The sequence below is a fragment of the Salvelinus namaycush genome, chromosome 11, assembly GCF_016432855.1.
Source record: "Salvelinus namaycush isolate Seneca chromosome 11, SaNama_1.0, whole genome shotgun sequence".
NCBI classification, from domain to species: Eukaryota; Metazoa; Chordata; class Actinopteri; order Salmoniformes; family Salmonidae; genus Salvelinus; species Salvelinus namaycush.
In genome coordinates, this window is record NC_052317.1 from 19,637,914 (window position 1) to 19,659,577 (window position 21,664).

General features: G+C 42.4%; 1 protein-coding gene across 2 annotated transcripts; it reads right to left on the reverse strand.

Moving 5' to 3' along the window:
- Positions 1-603: 603 nt before the first annotated feature.
- On the reverse strand, positions 604-20,682 carry LOC120055891 (PAX-interacting protein 1-like). Of its 2 annotated transcripts, XM_039003927.1 has the most exons (20): positions 20,480-20,682; positions 19,299-19,433; positions 17,875-17,918; positions 17,678-17,741; positions 17,474-17,584; positions 11,750-12,385; positions 9,901-10,840; positions 9,623-9,717; positions 9,390-9,485; positions 7,181-7,318; positions 6,308-6,429; positions 5,901-6,085; positions 4,088-4,199; positions 3,785-3,887; positions 3,441-3,609; positions 2,693-2,793; positions 1,391-1,525; positions 1,199-1,274; positions 1,024-1,084; positions 604-901 (listed from the first exon to the last, which is right to left on the reverse strand). In XM_039003927.1, the coding sequence occupies exons 1-20, from the start codon at positions 20,558-20,560 to the stop codon at positions 886-888; spliced, it is 3,420 nt and encodes a 1,139-aa protein (XP_038859855.1). In that variant the 5' UTR covers positions 20,561-20,682; the 3' UTR covers positions 604-885. The 2 variants fall into 2 exon arrangements, with proteins under 2 accessions (XP_038859855.1, XP_038859856.1); XM_039003928.1 differs by lacking the exons at positions 17,678-17,741; positions 17,875-17,918.
- Between the last annotated feature and the right edge of the window lie 982 nt (positions 20,683-21,664).

Below are 21,664 nucleotides of genomic sequence, written 5' to 3' on the forward strand. Positions count from 1 at the left end.
GTTATATAACGTCAGTTGAAGATAACAGCATTGTGTACAGTACATCATATTTAATATGACACAAAGCATATTTAGAAGCCCAAAATGTTATCCACAATGGACCAACAATTACTTGGTTCCAGTTTTCCAAACTTCAACATCTTTGGTAACATGATCAGCTCCCCAAAGCGTATCTGGCACACGACCTTGGATGAGGCACTAATTCAATTGTTTTTGAGGGCATCACCTCAGGCTATTCACCCACCAGAGGGGCCAAGAGATAACTCCAGGCTCTTGTCTGACAGCAAGCAATTTTCGATCACCAGTAACTACTTTAATACATCATTAACAATTAATTAAATCAAGTCTTTGAGGAATTATGTCTTAAAAGTAAGATCAAGAGTAGAGACCATGTTCAATTTGGTAGTTTGGAAAAGTCTGGTATGACAGTAGAATTTGATCATTAAATTATGTTGCTTAGTGAAGTTTGGTTCAATACATGAACCGTAACAAACTCTGCTTCTTATGTTGTGATTGTAAAATTGTAAGAGTTTTGGCACTGTACCATGAATATCTAAATAGTGACATTTGTGAGAAAGCAAAGAAATTCTCAGATTAATTTTGACAAAGTTCTGATTTTATTCCAAAAGTGTTGAATAATTGCTGGAACCTTTTGACAATACAATAAAACATGTTAAAATCAATCCATAATTTAAACATTCAGTCCACAAAAATAACATACATTTATGTATGTATTAACGGTTGTTACAAAAAGCTACAAAACGACCGATTATCTATCCACAGGGTACAAAATCTTGCAAAATATCAAGAGTAGTGTGACTGTACATTGCGCCTTGTTTTAGCCTTCCTTGCTGCCTCCTCATCTTCACCTTCTTGTCTTCGCCATCATGTGAATTTATATGTGAGATTGTTAAGGAAAGTGGTGAGCTGGGCTTTAACAGAACAACAAATTGGATATCACAATCAGAATCACTACAATCAATTGACACGATCTTAAAACCCAGGTTTTATTTAAAAGGATATGATTCATAATCCATGTTCTGTGTCAATACACCAGTCAATATAAACTCAGCATTGTGAGTGTCTGTTAGGAAGAAACAGGGGAGACAAGAAGTAGGTTTAGGCTAAAGTCAAAACAGGATGTCGAAACAATCGGCCACATCCAAAGCACATGTGTACATTTACAGGTTTCTCTTACCAATGTTCTTCAAGAAGTACTCTCTACATAGATGAAGATCATTCTCACAGGATATCAGGATGATCTCAGCAAGGTTCTGAAAATAACAGAAAACATTCCATGAGTTCAGTAATAGAACATCACCTCACATGTCACATTCTTCAAGTACACATTTATAACACAATGCTGTGACAACATGGAGAGGACCAGTACCTTGTTCTGCTTGTGCTCCATTATTTTGCGGAAGGAGGGCTGCTTGGGGAGCACCTTGCCTCCTGCGCTCTCTACAATGGCTTTCATAGTGATAAGGCTGGGACAGATCCCAGGGGTAATGTAGAAATACTTGCCCTAGAGAGGGAGAGAAAAACAGAAAGGCATGTTTAAGAGCCAGTTGGGTATCTAATGTAGGGCTGCAAGATATGGGCAAAAAATGTCATTGTGGTTTTTTTAACCAAATATTGCGATTGCGATTTGACTTACACGGAGTGTACACAACATTAGGAATACTTTCATAATATTGAGTTGCACCCCCGTTTGCCCTCAGAACAGACTCAATTCATCAGGGCATGGTCTACAAGGTGTCAAAAGCATTCCACAGGGATGCTGGCTCATGTTGACTCCAATGCTTCCCACAATTGTGTCAAGTTGGCTGGATGTCCTTTGGGTGGTGGACCATTCTTGATACACATGGATAACTGTTGAGCGTGAAAAAACCCAGCAGTGTTGCAGTTCTTGACACACTCAAACTGGTGTGCCTGGCACCTACTACCATACCCCATTCAAAGGCACTAAAATATTTTGTCTTGCCAATTTACGCTCTAAATGGCACACAGACACAATCCATGGCTCAATTGTATCAAGGCTTAAAAATCCTTCTTTAACCTGTCTCCTCCCCTTCATCTACACTGATTGTAGTGGATTTAACAGGTGATATCAATAAGGGATCATAGGATTCACCTGGTCAGTCTATGTCATGGAAAGTTGTTCCTAATGTTTAGTACAGTGTAGCTCAAAACACTTGGGTGACTGTTGGAATCATGGAAATAGAGTGATTCATATTAAGAAGCAAAGTGGAAAGCACCATCGTGCTTGTTTGGAACAATCTGTTGACTGCATTTGACAGAATAGCATGCAAACTTATAGTGACTCTAACAACAGGGCTAACAGTGGGGAGGAGGAACTGCGTTGCTTGAGTGACGGGTTGGGGCTTGGTGTGTGGGAAGCAGCCGCAAGAGAAGGAGAGCGATGACAAACATTGGAAACTACAAATGGACCTTACATGCGGCTGACTGGCGTTTCAAAATATTGCATGCAATATGGATATTGCACATCTCAATATTGCGATTTCGATGTGAATTTGATTAATTGTGCTGCACTAATTGAATGCATCCAATCAGACAAATTCACTCGATAACAATCTGATGACTCGACAGAACAAGTATATACACATTGATGTCCACTGTCCAGGCAGATAGACATTGGGGATAGATTCCATAAGTGCATTGTTTCACTAACCTTGAAGAGTGGTGCAGTGTGGGCCCTCTTCAGTGACTCTTCCAGACTGAAGCCAAACAGCACCTCTGCCTCTGCATCTCTCAGCATGTAGTTCTGCTCATCTGAATAAACAAACACGTACTATAAGAATAGACATACTCTAACGAATACACACATACTGTAGTCTAAAGCAGGGATCATCAACTAGATTCAGCCAAGGGATGATTTTCTTAAGCAGATGGTCAGGGGGCCAGAACATAATTACAAGGGATGATTTTCTTAAGCAGATGGTCAGGGGGCCAGAACATAATTACAAGTAATTTGTAGTCTGCAAATTGACAGCAAGACGTCAAAACAGATCATATTTGACTAAAACATAATAGTTTTATACCTTAGATTAGATTTGTATACGATCACACATACTGTATCTATCTATTATGCATGGGAATACTTTGGAACAGATTTCCTAAATTAATATCAGTGATTTGCTGGTGTTTTCACAGTCTTATGTCCAACAATAAAACATATTTTAAATGTAACTTTTAAAATAAAATCACCCACGGGCCAAATTCGGTCAGCGGGCCACCAGTTGGGGAACCCTGCTCTAAAGAATGTACAAAAACTCTAAAACCAAACACACTCCCTCTAAGAACCCACATACACTCTACAAAGCTACACACTGTTGTGATCGCTTACTTTTTGTATCTCGCAACATGAAACTCCCTCACACAGATCTATTCTCTAATAACTGAATGCATATTTAACGTACCGACAAACTTCTGGCTCTTCCAGCTCTCTTCTAACCACTCAGGGGTGACGATGTGCTTGACGATTGACATGGCTGTGAGAAACTTCACCGTCCTCGTCACCTTGTTGGCCACCAGATGGGTGCACTTCTGAGCGCTCTCTGCAATCTCCCCTCCAAGGTTGTGCAGCCTCTGGAAAGACAGAAGGAGACATTAGATGCATTGTTAGAGGCTGGTCTGCGAGTGCTGAGAATCAGAAGTCATCCTGTGATACGTTTTGATAAATATTGGTGACTGATAACAATAATTCTAGACAATGACTGTTTCCTGCAGACTCAGCTGCGCAGAGGCATAAAAAGGCAATTACCTTCATGAATTGTTGGACCTGTGTTGGCTCAAAGCCAGTAAAGAAAATGTACGGTGTCGACTCTGGTGGAAGCTTCTTGGTTGGGGATTGAATCTCCTCAAGTCTACAATTGGGAGAACATTTGGATCATTGGATGAGAAACTTTAGGTAATTGCATTGTATCCATATATACAAATAAATAAATAAATATAAATAAATATATTTTTAGAAACAAATACTTTTCCTAACACAAATTTTGCAGATTGACTAATTCAACATACTGTGCTACACAACACTGTGAAATTTAGAGTGATGGAGACTCACCTTGGCTTCTTATTTGGAGGCTGGGAGTTGGACTCAGACTGTCTCTGCTTCTGTTGCAGCTGCAATGCTGCCAACGCATCAGGTGAAACCTTCACAGGAGTCCTCCAAGCACCTAAAATCAAAAGGAGAAAAATATATATAATCCACACCTGTGTTTAAGAATTTTGTCCATCACCCTCAAGAAAATGTTTTTATTATTACCCATATACAGTGCATTCGGAAAGTATTCAGACTCCTTGATTTCCCCCCATATTTTGTTACAATAGTCTTATTCAAAAATGTATTATATTAACAAAAAATCTACACTCAATACCCCATAATTAACAAGAAAAAACAGGTTTTTAGAAATTGTTGCAAATTTATATTAAAAAAAACTACTGAAATATCACATTTACATAAGTATTCAGACCCTTTACTCAGTACTTTATTGAAGCACCTTTTTGTGATTACATCCTTGATCCTTCTTGGGTATGACGCTACAAGCTTGGCATACCTGTATTTGGGGAGTTTCTCCCATTCTTATCTGCAGATCCTCTCAAGCTCTGTCAGGTTAGATGAGGAGCGTCGCTGCACAGCTATTTTCAGGCCTCTCCAGAGATGTTCGATCGGGTTCAAGTCCGGGCTCTGTCTGGGCTACTCAAGGACATTCAGAGACTTGTCCTGAAGCCACTCCTGCGTTGTCTTGGCTGTGTGCTTAGGGTCATTGTCCTCATTGGAAGGTGAACCTTCACCCCACTCAGGTCTGGAGCAGGTTTTCATCAAGGATTTCGCTATACTTTGCTCTGTTAATCTTTCCCTCGATCCTGACTAGGCTCTCAGTCTCTGTCATTGAAAAACATCCCCACAGCATGATGCTGCCACCACCATGCTTCACTGTAGGGGTGGTGCCAGGTTTCCTCCAGACGTGACGCTTGGCATTCACGTCAAAGAGTTCTATCTTCATCAGACCAGAGAATCTTGTTTCTCATGGTCAGAGTCCTTTAGGTGCCTTTTGGCAAACTCCAAGCAGGCTGTCATGTGCCTTTTACTGAGGAGTGGCTTCCGTCTGGCAACTCTATTATAAAGGCCTGATTGGTAGAGTGCTGCATTTGTGGTTGTCCTTCTGGAAGGTTCTCCCATCTCCACAGAGGAACTCCAGAGCTCTATGAGAGTGACCATCGGGTTCTTGGTCACCTCCCTGACCAAGGCCCTTCTCCCCCGATTGCTCAGTTTGGCCGGGCGGTCAGCTCTAGGAAGTGTCTTGATGGTCCTAAACTTCTTCCATTTAAGAATGATTTAAGGCCACTGTGTTCTTGGGGACCTTCAATGCTGCAGAAATGTTTTGGTACCCTACCCCAGATAAACACAATCCTGTCTCGGAGCTCTATGGACAATTCCTTTGGCTTGGTTTTTGCTCTGAAATGCACTGTCAACTGTGGGACCTTATATAGACAGTTGTGTGCCTTTCCAAATCATGTCCAATCAATTGAATTTACCACAAGTAGACTCCAACCAAGTTATAGAAACAGCTCAAGGATGATCAATGGAACTAGGATGCACCCGAGCTCAATTTTGAGTCCCATAACGAAGGGTCTGAATACTTATGTAATAAAAAGGTATTTCTGTTTTTTAATCAATTTGCAAAAATGTCTAAAAAGCTGTTTTCGCTTTGTCATTATGGGGTATTGTGTGTAGATTGATGAGGATTTATTTTTTTTTTCATCCTTTTGGCTGTAACGTAACAAAATGTGGAAAAAGGTAAGGGTTCTGAATACTTTCCGAATACACTGTAAAGTCCCCTTGTCCCCCACTGTAAGACTTCTGAACCCTGTACCCAGTAGGTTCTGAACCAGATGCTGGTTGGGGATGAGTGGTTCCTGCAGGTTGAAGTTGGAGTATCTGCTGTGCTGCATCTGCCGGAGAGCCTCAAAGTTCCCCAGGAGGATGTCACAGAGCCACTGGGCGTTGACGCAGGGGATCCTCCACTCCTTGGCCTTCTCATACTTCAGACCACTGGGCCTGAGGAGACAGGGATGGAGAGGGTTAACACAGGGGATTCCAACAGCAAAATAAAACAGACATGATGCAGGCATAAAACACACACACACACACACACATATATATAAAACCTGCAACCCATCCACACAAATTCTGAACATGATTACGCCAATGACTTGACTGTGTCTACAACATTTACATGCCATTCTAAATAGGTGAAAGCATATCAATATCTTCTCGTACTCTTTACAGATGAGCACAGTGTTGCTACGACAGAGGTAGCCTGTGTATCTGGCTCCTGCCAGGTAGGCCATTAGCTTCAGGTCATCACGGTCTGAGTCCACAAAGCCAGTCACAGAGATGATCTGAGGAGGAACGAATGTTAGGAACGTCAATGGACTTACTATTGAAGCTATGAACTCTACTTCTGAGCTATTCATTACATAGGCCTAGTTCTCCTTGGAATTCTAGTCATTACCTCATCATACACCAATGCAAAATGTATGATTGTACCCATGGGTGTGGTGCTGCCGGAGCAACACTCCGCCACTTCTCAGAGTGCAATGGTGCTCATTTAAATCATGAGGCCAAGACTCAACAGAACGTGCCACTGGGCAAAATATGTGCTTCGACAAACAAAACACAGGGAGGCTGTAGCTTGTGAACTCCATCTGCTCTAAAATGCACTCAAACAGTAGGTTATGTACATCATTCAAGAGATCTGAAAGCATATACCCATGAAACTGATTTAGATCAAATGGTTGGCATACAGCTTGGACATTTCATCCGTAAAACGTGAAGAACTGTCATTCACGATTGACTGATGGTGCCCTTTATTTTTATTTTTTGGTAGGCCTAATTTGGTGTTTGAGGGTATTAAAAATGGAAAAATGTATTTGAGCCAATTTGGAGGATGCATTTTATACATATTTTAAAATTATATCAGGTCTATTCAATAGGCTACATGTCGGAACAAACTTTGATTGCGAAATTATGGGGGGGAAAATAGCACACCACTGATTGTACCATTGTTCAAAATTAAAAACAAATGAAAGCAGTTCCCAAACCATGTTAGATGTTTTGAATGTGGCGAGATAAAGAGGAAGTGATGCGTACGTGTTGTGAGCAGGGCTTGGCTCCAGGTGGGAAGGCGAAGGGGAGGTGTAGGGTTCTGTGGGGAGGAACCATCTTCTTTTTTTTCAGGATTGTGTTCAGCCAGTGGGCAGTGACACAGCGCCTCCCCTCCCGTAGGGCCTAAGGTACAGCAACAAGAGAGATTACCTTTAAAACCTAATATAACGGACACACACACACTAGAGTCCTGCACGTTTTGTTGTTTATTTTCACAATGAGATGCGACACAGACGACTCTAATCCCTCTGAAAAAAAGATTGATTAAACTAGCGCATTCGCGAAAAAAGCACTGTCGTTGCACCAATGTGTACCTAATAGAGGTCGACCGATTAATCGAAATGGCCGATTAATTAGGGCCGATTTCAAGTTTTCATAACAATCGGAAATCGGTATTTTTGGACACCGATTTGGCCGTTTTTTGGTGTGTTTTTTTTACACCTTTTTACACCTTACACCTTATTTAATCTTTATTTAACTAGGCAAGTCAGTTAAGAACACATTCTTATTTTCAATGACGGCCTAGGAACGGTGGGTTAACTGCCTCGTTCAGGAGCAGAACGACAGATTTTTACCTTGTCAGCTCGCGGGATTCAATCTTGCAACCTTACAGTTAACTAGTCCAACGCTCTAACCACCTGATTACATTGCACTCCACGAGGAGCCTGCCTCTTACGCGAATGCAGTAGAAGCCAAGGTAAGTTGCTAGCTAGCATTAAACTTATCTTATAAAAAACAATCAATCAATCATAATCACTAGTTAACTACACATGGTTGATGATATTACTAGTTTATCTAGCGTGTGCCTGCGTTGCATATAATCGATGCGGTGTGTATCGTTGCTCCAATGTGTACCTAACCATAAACATCAATGCCTTTCTTAAAATCAATACACAGAAGTATATATTTTTAAACCTGCATATTTAGCTAAAAGAAATCCAGGTTAGCAGGCAATATTAACCAGGTGAAATTGTGTCACTTCTCTTGCGTTCATTGCACGCAGAGTCAGTGTATATGCAACAGTTTGGGCCGCCTAATTTGCCAGAATTTTACATAATTATGACATAACATTGAAGGTTGTGCAATGTAACAGGAATATTTAGACTTATGGATGCCACCCGTTAGATAGAATACGGAACGGTTCCGTATTTCACTGAAAGAATAAACGTCTTGTTTTCGAGATGATAGTTTCCAGATTCTACCATATTAATGACCTAAGGCTCGTATTTCTGTGTGTTATTATGTTATAACTAAGTCTATGATTTGATAGAGCAGTCTGACTGAGCGGTGGTAGGCAGCAGCAGGCTCGTAAGCATTCATTCAAACAGCACTTTCCTGCGTTTTGCCAGAAGCTCTTCGCTGTGCTTCAAGTCTATCAACTCCCGAGATTAGGCTGGTGTAACCGATGTGAAATGGCTAGCTAGTTAGCGGGGTGCGCGCTAATAGCGTTTCAAACGTCACTCGCTCTGAGACTTGGAGTAGTTATTCCCCTTGCTCTGCATGGGTAACGCTGCTTCGAGGGTGGCTGTTGTCGTTGTGTTCCTGGTTCGAGCCCAGGTAGGAGCGATGAGAGGGATGGAAGCTATACTGTTACATTGGCAATACTGAAGTGCCTATAAGAACATTCAATAGTCAAAGGTTAATGAAATACAAATGGTATAGAGAGAAATAGTCCTATAATTCCTATAATAACTACAACCTAAAACTTCTTACCTGGGAATATTGAAGACTCATGTTAAAAGGAACCACCAGCTTTCATATGTTCTCATGTTCTAAGCAAGGAACTTAAACGTTAGCTTTCTTACATGGCACATATTGCACTTTTACTTTCTTCTCCAACACTTTGTTTTTGCATTATTTAAACCAAATTGAACATGTTTCATTATTTATTTGAGGCTAAATTGATTTTATTGATGTATTATATTAAGTTAAAATAAAAGTGTTCATTCAGTATTGTTGTAATTGTCATTATTACAAATAAATAAATAAAATCAGACGATTAATCGGTATCGGCTTTTTTTGGTCCTTCAATAATCGGTATCGGTCGACCTCTACTTTCATTCCACCCGCCAGCTGATTTTGTTGAGGGTCAACAGCGGGTATCCGACCCGATGCAGGACTCTAACACACACACACACACTTGTCCTTCAAACAAGCCTTTAGCTGAGATGAAAAACTCTTTAGTGATGCTTACCTGGACATACATGCTGCTGACTTGAGTTTCACAGAGCAGGTGAGTGCAGCGGTTGTTGAGAGAGGAGTCCACAATTCCACCATAGGCCTGGATAATCTGTGATTGACAAAATACAACTCAGCAATGCAAGGGGAAAAACAGTAGTTTAACAAATGCAGTTATAATGAATGCTGTTTGCTAAGACACAAGATAAAGATAAGTCCAAGAAAATAATGAACGTTTTTTTTTCTTACTCTCTTCCACGTGGCAAGGAGCTGCTTGTCTGCCATCTGCTCTGGGTAGTCAGCAACAGCAAACACACAGCCCACCAAGAAGCCATCTTCTGGAACTACAGCAGCAAACAGAACAATGTTTGGTTAGTCAAACAAATCAGAACTATAACCATTAAAAACAGCATGATGATCATTGGATGTATATCATCTGATCGCGATTGTTTTTTTAATGTATTTTGATGACTTTTTGTAATGAACTGAAACTGAACTTGAAATCAATTGTGTCTTAGAGAACTTACTCTCCTGTCCTGGCTCGTGGCCAAACAACTGGTGCACTTGAGGCGGCTGGAGCTGAGGCTGTAGTGACCCTTGCTGCTGCTGCGGCTGCTGCTGCTGCTGGAGTGGCTGCTGGCTCGGATGCTGCTGCAGTGACTGCTGCTGGCTCTTCAGATGCTGCTGCTGCTGTTGTTGGAGCTGCTGCATGTGCTGCTGCTGCATCTGTTGCTGCAGGAAATGCTGCTGCTGCTGCTGTTGGAGGTGTTGTTGATGGAGTTGCTGTTGCTGTTGGTTCTGCTGCTGTTGCTGCTGCTGCTGTTGCTGCTGCAGCTGTTGCTGGAGCCTGTGCTGCTGGAACTGCTGTAGCTGCTGTTGTAAAGCATGCTGCTGCTGTTGGAGCTGCTGCTGCTGCTGCATTGGTGGCCGCAGGAGCTGCTGCGGTCGCAGTTGTTGCTGCGAGAATGCATGTTGTGGTTGTTGTTGTTGTTGCTGGGTGAAGATCTGTTGTTGGTGGATCTGCTGTTGCTGTGGCTGCTGCTGGATGAACTGATGGGCTTGTTGTTGTTGTGGCAACTGAGGAGGGAAACCTGGCTGAGGAACCTGCGGCTGCTGCTGCTGTTGTTGTTGTTGTTGTTGCTGGTGGTGCAACTGCATGAGTTGCTGTGGTGGGAGATGCTGCAGCATGGGGTGCTGCTGCTGTGGCAGCTGCTGAGGTGGGTGTTGTTGTTGTGGCTGTTGTTGTTGTTGTGGCTGTTGTTGTTGTTGTGGCTGTTGTTGTTGGGGGACCTGATGAGACTGTTGCTGCAGTAACTGCTGCTGTGCTTCGGCTGTGAGCTGCTGCTGACCTTGGGGCTTCGCTTGGTTGAACAGGAGCGGGTTGGGTTGGGCGTTGGGCTGGCCCTGGTTCGTTTGCTGCTGCTGCTGCTCTAATGTCTTCGTTGAGGCAGAGAGACTCTGTAGGATCTGTGGTACGAAACCAAACAAATGTTGACATTTTATCAAAGACATCAACTTTTTCAGTTGATGGTATCGCACCAATGCTTTGCCGCTACGTGACCATAATGACCTGTATCCCATATGTACCTGCATTCCATACAGAACCAGGCTAATAATGACTTGCCATATTTTAAATTAGCATGCCCTTGTGTTCTTAGATTGATTTGGATAGATTTACTCAGGGTTAAAAAACCTACTGGCCCGAACATAATTTCTACTGGGTATTTACATTTTTTAACCTTTATTTAACTAGGCAAGTCAGTTAAGAACACATTCTTATTTACAATGACGACCTACCGGGGAACAGTGGGTTACTGCCTTGTAACTGCCTTGTTCAGGGGCAGAACAACAGATGTTTACCTTGTCAGCTCAGGGATTCGATACAGCAACCTTCCGGTTACTGGCCCTACGCTCTAACCACTAGGCTACCTGCCGCCCTCTCTGTAACTAGAAGAACAGTAGTTGCGTTGAAAACTATATTTTTCCCACAAATGCATTTTGAGCAACGGTCATATGCTTCTATGCTTATTAGAATGCATCCCTCTCTCCTCCATGGGCACAGTAGGGAGAAGGAGTGAGAGTGGCTCGCTCACATAGCAGACGACAGCGAAACAGGGGCAGGCAGATACTTTCATATGGTTTATATTTGGTCAAATGCACATAATGGTTTGAATAAATCATGATAAAAGCATTTTTTTAAGCAAGTTGTTAACCAAAAAATTAACGTGACCAACTCCAGAAAAAAATTGCCAAGTCAAATGGTTGCAAATGCGAGAGATCTGGTCGCCGTTTCGAACCCTGATTTCACACCACTACTGCAAAAGAAACCAAGCAAGAAAGAAAGCTTGAGAGAACGCCAAAGAACGGTGTTCTTACGTGTGCAACGTTGGGGGGCCTTGTGGTCTGCTGGATGTCAGAGTTGTTGGTGATGTTCCGTAGTGTCCTGGCTGCTGGGCTCCAGCCTGCCATGCCCTCTGTCCTCTCTGCCCCCGGCTGGGCAGCACTGGGTACTAGGGCAGCCCGGGCTTCTGATGGCCCTGCACTGCCTGGCACAGGGGGAACACTGGCACAGAGGTTGATCAGGCCAGAGTCCTTCACTGGCTGCAGTCTACGTTTAGGACCCAGGGGCGGCCCGGTCATCTCCGCTGGGGTCCAGTTCAGGTTCCGCTCCTCCTTCTCCGTGGAAGAGTCATCCGAGTCATCAAACATGAGTTCGTCTCGTCGCTCGGCTTTGGGCGAGGTCCCTCCTCGGCCACTAGCAGGGGAGTCATCTCTTGATGAGGGGCTGGATCTCCGGGACCTGGGGCCTGGGCGCCTGCGGCCTGGAGGGCTGTAGCTGCCCTCGGAGCGCGACTCGTACTCGCTCTCCTCATCCTCTTCCTCCTCCTGGTAGGTCAGCCGGGGGTGGTACAGAGCCTCGTCCTTCCTGCTCTTGTCCAATGCGGAGTGTGTGATCCACTCCGGCGTGACAATTTTGATGCTGCTGTGCTTCAGGGCAACCTCATACTTTTCCTGGAAAACACAATTCACGGCGTGAATGTACAGACATAATACGTTTCAGGTGTATGATTTATTTTTCTGTGTACTGCAAAAATGTGTGTTTTGGCATCATCTGACCAACACATTGTCCCAAGATGGCATAGCAGTCAGACGTCCTTTGTCCTCATCTTGTCGTGTCCCGTGTATATATATATTTACATCTTCCTTCGCATATCTTTTATACATTTTATTTTCCAAAAACTCAACTTCAAAACACTCTCCTGCAACCCGCCTCACCAATTATATAAAAAAAAGTATTATTTACCTCAAATCTGAAACCCACAATAGAAGCTAGCCAGAAGCTAACCAGAAGCTAGCCAGAAGCTAGCCAGTTTACTGGCTAACGTTAGTATTCAGCTAACCACGGTTTGTGGTCATCAGCTATCCTTTAGCTCGAAAAGCTAAGCTCGAAAAGCCAGTTTTGTACAACGCGACTCAGACCAGAACATATCGGACCTATTTTTCTCTCCATATCCCCGGATTTTAACCGCAAGCTCTGGAAATTTACACCTGGATCTCGCAGCTAGCTAGCTGCTATCCGTGTGACTATTGGCTTACGTCGATCCCGGAGCAAACATCAATTATTCCAGAGCTAGCCAGCTGAAGAGCTCCATCAGCCACTCCTGGGCTACAATCACCTATCCGGACCGGGAGTTATCCAACTGGCCCCTCCGTCGCGACGTTACCTGAACGCCCATCTGCGGCCCGCTAATCATTAGCTGTCTTTCTGAATAGGTCTATCTATCGGACTACTTTTCTTGGGTCACTATAACTATATCTATTTTGCCAATTGGATTGATCCCCTCTACCACACGGAACCCCACTAATCTACCGTCGGAAACGCACGAGGTGGCTAAAATCAGACCTCCATCCTATGCTAGCTTGCTTCCGATGGCTCAGCTAGCTGTCTGCATCGCCGTTACCCCAACCAACCTCACTACTCACTGAACCCTTATGATCACTCGACTAAGCATGCCTCTCCTTAACGTTAATATGCCTTGTCCATTGCTGTTCTGGTTAGTGTTTATTGGCTTATTTCACTGTAGAGCCTCTAGCCCTGCTCATTATACCTTATCCAACCTTTCAGTTCCACCACCCACACATGCGATGACATCACCTGGTTTCAATGATGTTTCTAGAGACAATATCTCTCTCATCATCACTCAATACCTAGGTTTACCTCCACTGTATTCACATCCTACCATACCTTTGTCTGAACATTAAACCTTGAAGCTATTTTATCGCCCACAGAAACCTCCTTTTACTCTCTGTTCCGGACGTTCTAGACGACCAATTCTCATAGCTTTTAGCCGTACCCTTATCCTACTCCTCCTCTGTTCCTCTGGTGATGTAGAGGTGAATCCAGGCCCTGCAGTGCCTAGCTCCACTCCTATTCCCCGGGAGCTCTCTTTTGATGACTTCTGTAACCGTAATAGCCTTGGTTTCATGCATGTTAACATTAGAAGCCTCCTCCCTAAGTTTGTTTTATTCACTGCTTTAGCACACACTGCCAACCCGGATGTTCTAGCCGTGTCTGAATCCTGGCTTAGGAAGACCACCAAAAATTCTGAAATCTCCATTCCTAACTACAACATTTTCAGACAAGATAGAACTGCCAAAGGAGGCGGAGTGGCAATCTACTGCAAAGATAGCCTGCAGAGTTCTGTCCTACTATCCAGGTCTGTACCCAAGCAATTTGAACTTATACTTTTAAAAATCCACCTCTCTAAAATCAAGTCTCTCACCGTTGCCGCCTGCTATAGACCACCCTCTGCCCCCAGCTGTGCTCTGGACACCATATGTGAACTGATTTCCCCCCCATCTATCTTCAGAGCTTGTGCTGCTAGGCGACCTAAACTGGAACATGCTTAACACCCCAGCCATCCTACAATCTAAGCTTGATGCCCTCAATCTCACACAAATTATCAATGAACCTACCAGGTACCACCCCAAAGCCGTAAACACGGGCACCCTCATAGATATCATCCTAACCAACTTGCCCTCCAAATACACCTCTGCTGTTTTCAACCAAGATCTCAGCGATCACTGCCTCATTGCCTGCATCCGTAATGGGTCAGCGGTCAAACGACCTCCACTCATCACTGTCAAACGCTCCCTGAAACACTTCAGCGAGCAGGCCTTTCTAATCGACCTGGCCGAGGTATCCTGGAAGGATATTGATCTCATCCCGTCAGTAGAGGATGCCTGGTTATTTTTTTTAATTAAATGCCTTCCTCACCATCTTAAATAAGCATGCCCCATTCAAGAAATGTTGAACCAGGAACAGATATAGCCCTTGGTTCTCTCCAGACCTGACTGCCCTTAACCAACACAAAAACATCCTATGGCGTTCTGCATTAGCATCGAACTGCCCCCGTGATATGCAACTTATCAGGGAAGCTCGAAACCAATATACACAGGCAGTTAGAAAAGCCAAGGCTAGCTTTTTCAAGCAGAAATTTGCTTCCTGCAACACAAACTCAAAAAAGTTCTGGGACACTGTAAAGTCCATGGAGAATAAGAACACCTCCTCCCAGCTACCCACTGCACTGAGGACAGGAAACACTGTCACCACCGATAAATCCACTATAATTGAGAATTTCAATAAGCCTTTTTCTACGGCTGGCCATGCTTTCCACCTGGCTACCCCTACTCCGGTCAACAGCACTGCACCCCCCACAGAAACTTGCCAAAGCCTCCCCATTTCTCCTTCTCCCAAATCCAGTCAGCTGATGTTCTGAAAGAGCTGCAAAATCTGGACCCCTACAAATCAGCCGGGCTAGACAATCTGGACCGTTTCTTTCTAAAATTATCTGCCGAAATTGTTGCAACCCATTTTACTAGCCTGTTCAACCTCTCTTTCGTGTCGTCTGAGATTCCCAAAGATTGGAAAGCAGCTGCAGTCATCCCCCTCTTCAAAGGGGGGGACACTCTTGACCCAAACTGCTACAGACCTATATCTATCCTACCCTGCCTTTCTAAGGTCTTCGAAAGCCAAGTCAACAAACAGATTACCGACCATTTCGAATCCCACCATTACCTTCTCCGCTATGCAATCTGGTTTCAGAGCTGGTCATGGGTGCACCTCAGCCACGCTCAAGGTCCTAAACGATATCCTAACCGCCATCGATAAGAAACAATACTGTGCAGCCGTATTCATTGACCTGGCCAAGGCTTTCGACTCTGTCAATCACCACATCCTCATCGGCAGACTCAATAGCCTTGGTTTCTCAAATGATTGCCTCGCCTGGTTCACCAACTACTTCTCTGATAGAGTTCAGTGTGTCAAATCGGAGGGCCTGTTGTCCGGGCCTCTGGAAGTCTCTATGGGGGTGCCACAGGGTTCAAACCCTTCTTTGGACACTGTGTTAACAACCCTCCAGACGAGCTTCAATGCCATACAACTCTCCTCCGTGCCCTCCAATTGCTCTTATATACAAGTAAAACTAAATGCATGCTCTTCAACCGATCGCTGCCTGCACCTGCCCGCCCGTCCAACATCACTACTCTGGACGGTTCTGACTTAGAATATGTGGACAACTACAAATACCTAGGTGTCTGGTTAGACTGTAAACTCGCCTTCCAGACTCACATCAAACATCTCCAATTCAAAGTTAAATCTAGAATTGGCTTCCTATTTCGCAACAAAGCATCCTTCACTCATGCTGCCAAACATACCCTTGTAAAACTGACCATCCTACCGATCCTCGACTTCGGCGATGTCATTTATAAAATAGTCTCCAATACCCTACTCAATAAATTGGATGCAGTCTATCACAGTGCCATCCGTTTTGTCACCAAAACCCCATATACTACCAACCACTGCGACCTGTACGCTCTCGTTGGCTGGCCCTCGCTTCATACTCGTCGCAAAACCCACTGGCTCCAGGTCATCTACAAGACCCTGCTAGGTAAAGTCCCCCCTTATCTCAGCTCGCTGGTCACCATAGCAGCACCCACCTGTAGCACGCGCTCCAGCAGGTATATCTCTCTGGTCACCCCCAAAACCAATTCTTCCTTTGGCCGCCTCTCCTTCCAGTTCTCTGCTGCCAATGACTGGAATGAACTACAAAAATCTCTGAACCTGGAAACACTTATCTCCCTCACTAGCTTTAAGCACCAGCTGTCAGAACAGCTCACAGATTACTGCACCTGTACATAGCCCATCTATAATTTAGCCCAAACAACTACCTCTCCCCCTACTGTATTTATTTATTTATTTTGCTCCTTTGCTCCCCATTATTTCTATCTTTACTTTGCACTTTCTTCCACTGCAAATCTACCATTCCAGTGTTTTACTTGCTATGTTGTATTTACTTCGCCACCATGGCATTTACCTCCCTTATCTCACCTCATTTGCTCACATTGTATATACTTCTTTTTTTTCCTACTGTATTATTGACTGTATGTTTGTTTTACTCCATGTGTAACTCTGTGTTGTTGTATGTGTCGAACTGCTTTGCTTTATCTTGGCCAGGTCGCAATTGTAAATGAGAACTTGTTCTCAACTTGCCTACCTGGTTAAATAAAAGGTGAAAAAAAATATTATAATAATAAAATAAAAAAAATAGTACAGCTATCAAGATCTTGAGATTAATTGTTTCCTTAGAATACAACCTGAAGTAACACAAAGACCTGTTGTGTTCAGGCATTTCTCAGTGGCCAAGCAAACACTAGACAACCTATGGGCAGGCTCTACCTCCTGGTGCCTGAGCATAAAGACAGCAGTAAAACAAGACATCCCCTTCCTGCAATAACCATCAGACAGACCAGTGCCAAAGCAAGGCCTATAAAATGTCCAACACAAACACGAGCCTCAGCAGGCACCTCAATAAATCCTAAAAATAGCAACATGCAGACATTCTTTTTCAAAAGACTGTTCCAATTCACCAATTTGTCCATCTTCTCCAAAATGGGTGAACACTTTAAATCGTGTTTTTCCCCCCCATATTTTCTTGTGAATCGGAAGAGCATTGGAATAATTTTACATTAGAAAAACACAAACACCACACAAGAATGACAAAACTTAATATGGCAAGAATAGTACTGAAAAATAATTACCCCTTTTGGCTCTGGAACAATCAGGTGAGTACATTTCTTGTTTAGGTTGAGTTGACAGTCACCACCATAAAAAGTGATCAAGGCCCAAAGAGTGTTCAGATCTTCTGGTAGCTAAACAAAGAAATGCATGAGAAAGATCTTAACATGATATAAAATACTTATCCTAATAAATCCATAAAACAATATATACGTAAAAGTACATACTTTAGGTAGACATGCCGTGACACCGAAGAATATTTGTCCTGACTCTGGGGAGAAACCGGTAACTCTGAATTATCTTATGTTAAGAAAGTCATTCAACTCAAATGTTCAGCTATTCGTTCAGCTAAAGTGTTACCGTTAAAATATAATTCAGAAACATCAATCAATTGTTCATGAAATTAATTTCTATGAAAAGATACGGTAGCAGGTCTCCACATCTGACGGACAAAGTCACCCAAGACGGCTGAAAAACAGAGTTTAAAACGGTTGAACTTTTTCCCTTCACACCACCAAGGCTACAGGATTTTTTGTGAATTGACTACATAAAGGGATATACAGGTACCTGCCAAAATAAAGGAAACACTTGAGTAAATGAGGGATAAAGTATATTGAAAGCAGGTGCTTCCACACAGGTGTGGTTCCTGGGAAATAAGCAATTAATAGCCCATCATGCTTAGGGTAGGGTAATGTATAAAAATGCCCAGTTGCCCATTATTTTGGATGCCATAGCTACAAGAGATCACAGTAACAGTGGTGTAAAGTACTTCAGTAAAAATACTTTAAAGTATTACTTAAGTAGTTTTTGGGGGTATCTGTACTTTACTATTTATATTTTTGACAACTTTTACTTCATGTACTTTATACTCCATACATTTTTCCTGACACCCAAAAGTACTCGTTACATTTTGACAAGAAAATGGTCCAATTCACACACGTATCAAGATAACATCCCTGGTCATCCCTACTGCCTCAGATCTGGCGGACTCACTAAACACAAATGCTTTGTTTGTAAATTAGTGTGCCCCTGGCTATTCGTCAATAAAAATGTAAAATACAATTGTGCCATCTGATTTGCTTAATATAAGGAATTTTAAATGGTTTATACTTTTACTTTTGATACTTAAGTACATTTTAACAATCCCATTTACTTTTGATACTTAAGAATATTTTAAACCAAATACTTTTAAGACTTTTTCTCAAGTAGTATTTTACTGGGTGACTTTCACTTTTACTTGAGTAATTTTCAATTAAGGTATCTTAACTTTTACTCAAGTATGACAATTGAGTACTTTTTCCACCACTGCTTAGTGACTTTGAAAGAGGGGTCTCAAAGGAGCATAGATGGTTTAAAGGGTGAAGGGAGATACATAGTCATTTGTACAACAATGCATCCAACTGAAATATGTATTCCGCATTTAACCAGATTTCAACCCAATAGACCACTTATGGGAGATTCTGGAGCGGCGCCTGAGACAGCTTTTCCACCACCATCAACAAAAAACCTGGGGTGTAATCATTAGCCAAACAGTTGCAAAACATAACTAAAAAGAGAGCTGCTATTGGACAAATTCAGGTAGGTCCCTCCCCGTTTCATTCCATTGGCTTCCGTTAAAGAAATGTTTTGCAACCGAATCTGCATAATGAATACGCCCCAAATTATGGAATTTCTTGTGGGAAAATAATGTTGTGTCTCTCCAATATACTTCCAGACACTTGTAGAATCTATGCCAAGGAACATTGAAGCTGTTCTGGCAGGTTGTGGTGGTCCAACGCCCTATTAAAACATGTTATGTTGGTGTTTCCTTTATTTTGGCAGTTATCCATGGAAAATTCACACCCTTACCTTGACAACTGGAAGGTCAAAGACCTCTCGTGACTCCCCAACCTCTGGGTTATCTCCATCCTCTGCTATAATGTGTGTAGCCAAGGCATTGTATGAGACCTCCTTGCCTTTCCCTGCTTTCAGCAGCTGGACAACCTAAAGTGCACATGAAATCACATCAATGAAATAAAACACACATGATCAAATCAAATCGTATTTGCATAATACAACAGTGAAATGCTTACTTACAAGCCCTTAACCAACAATGCAGTTTTACAAAAGTATTTAATAAAATCAACTTTTGTAAATATATATATATATATATATATATATATATATATATATATGATAAATGATATGATAAATGTGTACAATTCCAACCAAAGTGTGATAAGGAAAGGCAGTAGGCATCAAAGACGTTATTCATCAATCATGGGGTGGCCTGTATATTTAAGAAATTGACGTTATCAATGAGCAGTAGAAGATACTGTTGATTATTAACTAGCTAGTAAGTGACAATAATATGCACGGTATAGGCCAAATCAATCTCAGTGGGATTAATTATTTGAAGCATAGTTTGAAGGAACAATTTGAAAATGATCGTGGTGTATTTAACTAGGAATATACATCGTATGTACACGATAAATCAGTTTATAAACACAGGCGCGTAAATTAAAGGCATTATTTGGCAGGAAGTTGCCACTTGCATCTCTACAATGGCGGATTTGTCCTCGCATATGCGCAATGACAGGCGCACAATTCAGCAAACCGACAATGGTCTTTCACCTCAATATTATCAATACATCTCGTTCTAGCTATGGTAATCCATACAATGCAAAACAGGCCAAATGTATATTTATTGTATTACTAGCTGTGTTGCAAAATAGGATAACCAAGTCATAGCAATGCCAGAATACTGGTTGGCTAACCTGCACTAGTAGAAAACTGGCTAGCTAGCTAAGCATCCAACTGGCTACGGTCGCTAACTAACCTCATCTGGATCAATGACAACTTCATATATATTTGTAAAACGCAGTGCATGCATTAGTTTATACACCAGATCTGCAAACAATACGGGTTACAAAAGTGAAATGGAAACAGACTGGTTGTTAGCGTTTCGCTATGCTATCCGTCTAGTGCGGTAAACGTCATTGCTTCGCTAGGTTAGCTAGCTAGCTATATGTCAACAGTGATAGCTTCACCTTTTGGTCAATGTCCCCGACCACGTAAAATTTAACATCTTTAAAGAGATCCTCTGGGACCTTCGGTTCTTCATCCGACATTATTATCCATAAAATGCTAATCAAGATATGTAAAAGAAAATCACTAAAAAGTCAAAAGACATTAAAAAGTTATTCCCCTCAAGGCAACACACTAGCGCCAAATCTCACTGAGCGCGCCTGTACCAGAGCGTGACGACAAAGGGGGTGGAACGGAATACCATTGTTTCATTTATGTATTGTTTCTCAGATATAGTGATGTATTGTGTTATACATATTTATTATATTCATTACTAAATGCATTGCCTTACATTCAACAGACCTCTACAAACATTTATCAAATAGAAATGCTACCCCACAACAATTTGAAACATGGCACATCTATGGGAGGAGTTAAGTAATGACGCAAGGGGGAAAAGCCATGCTGAAGTGCCAAAATACTGATCAGTGCAAAGGGCAGGTACAAACGGGAGGGGGGTATTTTCTTAACTAACTTTATTGAACGTTAAACAGGGATCTCTTTACCAGCTACAGAAAATAGGTCTCATGCAGACAGATATAATAATGCAGGTAATTGGAGAAGCTTGAGGTCATTAATGAACTCTGTTAAAAGCTGGAGATGCCCCAGGGGTCTGGGCCAGTGGCCCCCAAAAGCAAAACTGTCCTCATGTCAGGCAGCTCCTATGCTCTTAGAAGAAATGGTTCCAAAATGGTTATTTGGCTGTCCCCAGAAGAGAACCCTTTTGGGTTCCATGTAAAGGGTTCTACATGGAACCCGAAAGGGTTCTTCAAAGGCTTCTCCTATGGGGACAGCCAACAAACCCTTTTAGGTTCAAGATAGCACCCTTTTTCTAAGAGTGTAGACAGGGCTTGAAGCAATGTTGGCCTAGTGATGATGGCCTTTAATTTAGCCTAGCAGTGGAAGAGCAGGAAAAGCTCCATATTATCAGACTGTCGCAGACACAATTTATGATTTAATGAGGCAAGTCATGCAAACAAAGACAGATCATACTGTAAGTGTGGCCATGCAGACTTTTTAAAAGGCCTCTCCTCCCCATGAAAATGTATAGAAAATGTGCTATATTCATGTTTATGGGTGATAACGTGTATGTTAGATTAAGGATTGTGACTGCTAACATCTACTATAGGACTGATAAAGATTAATTT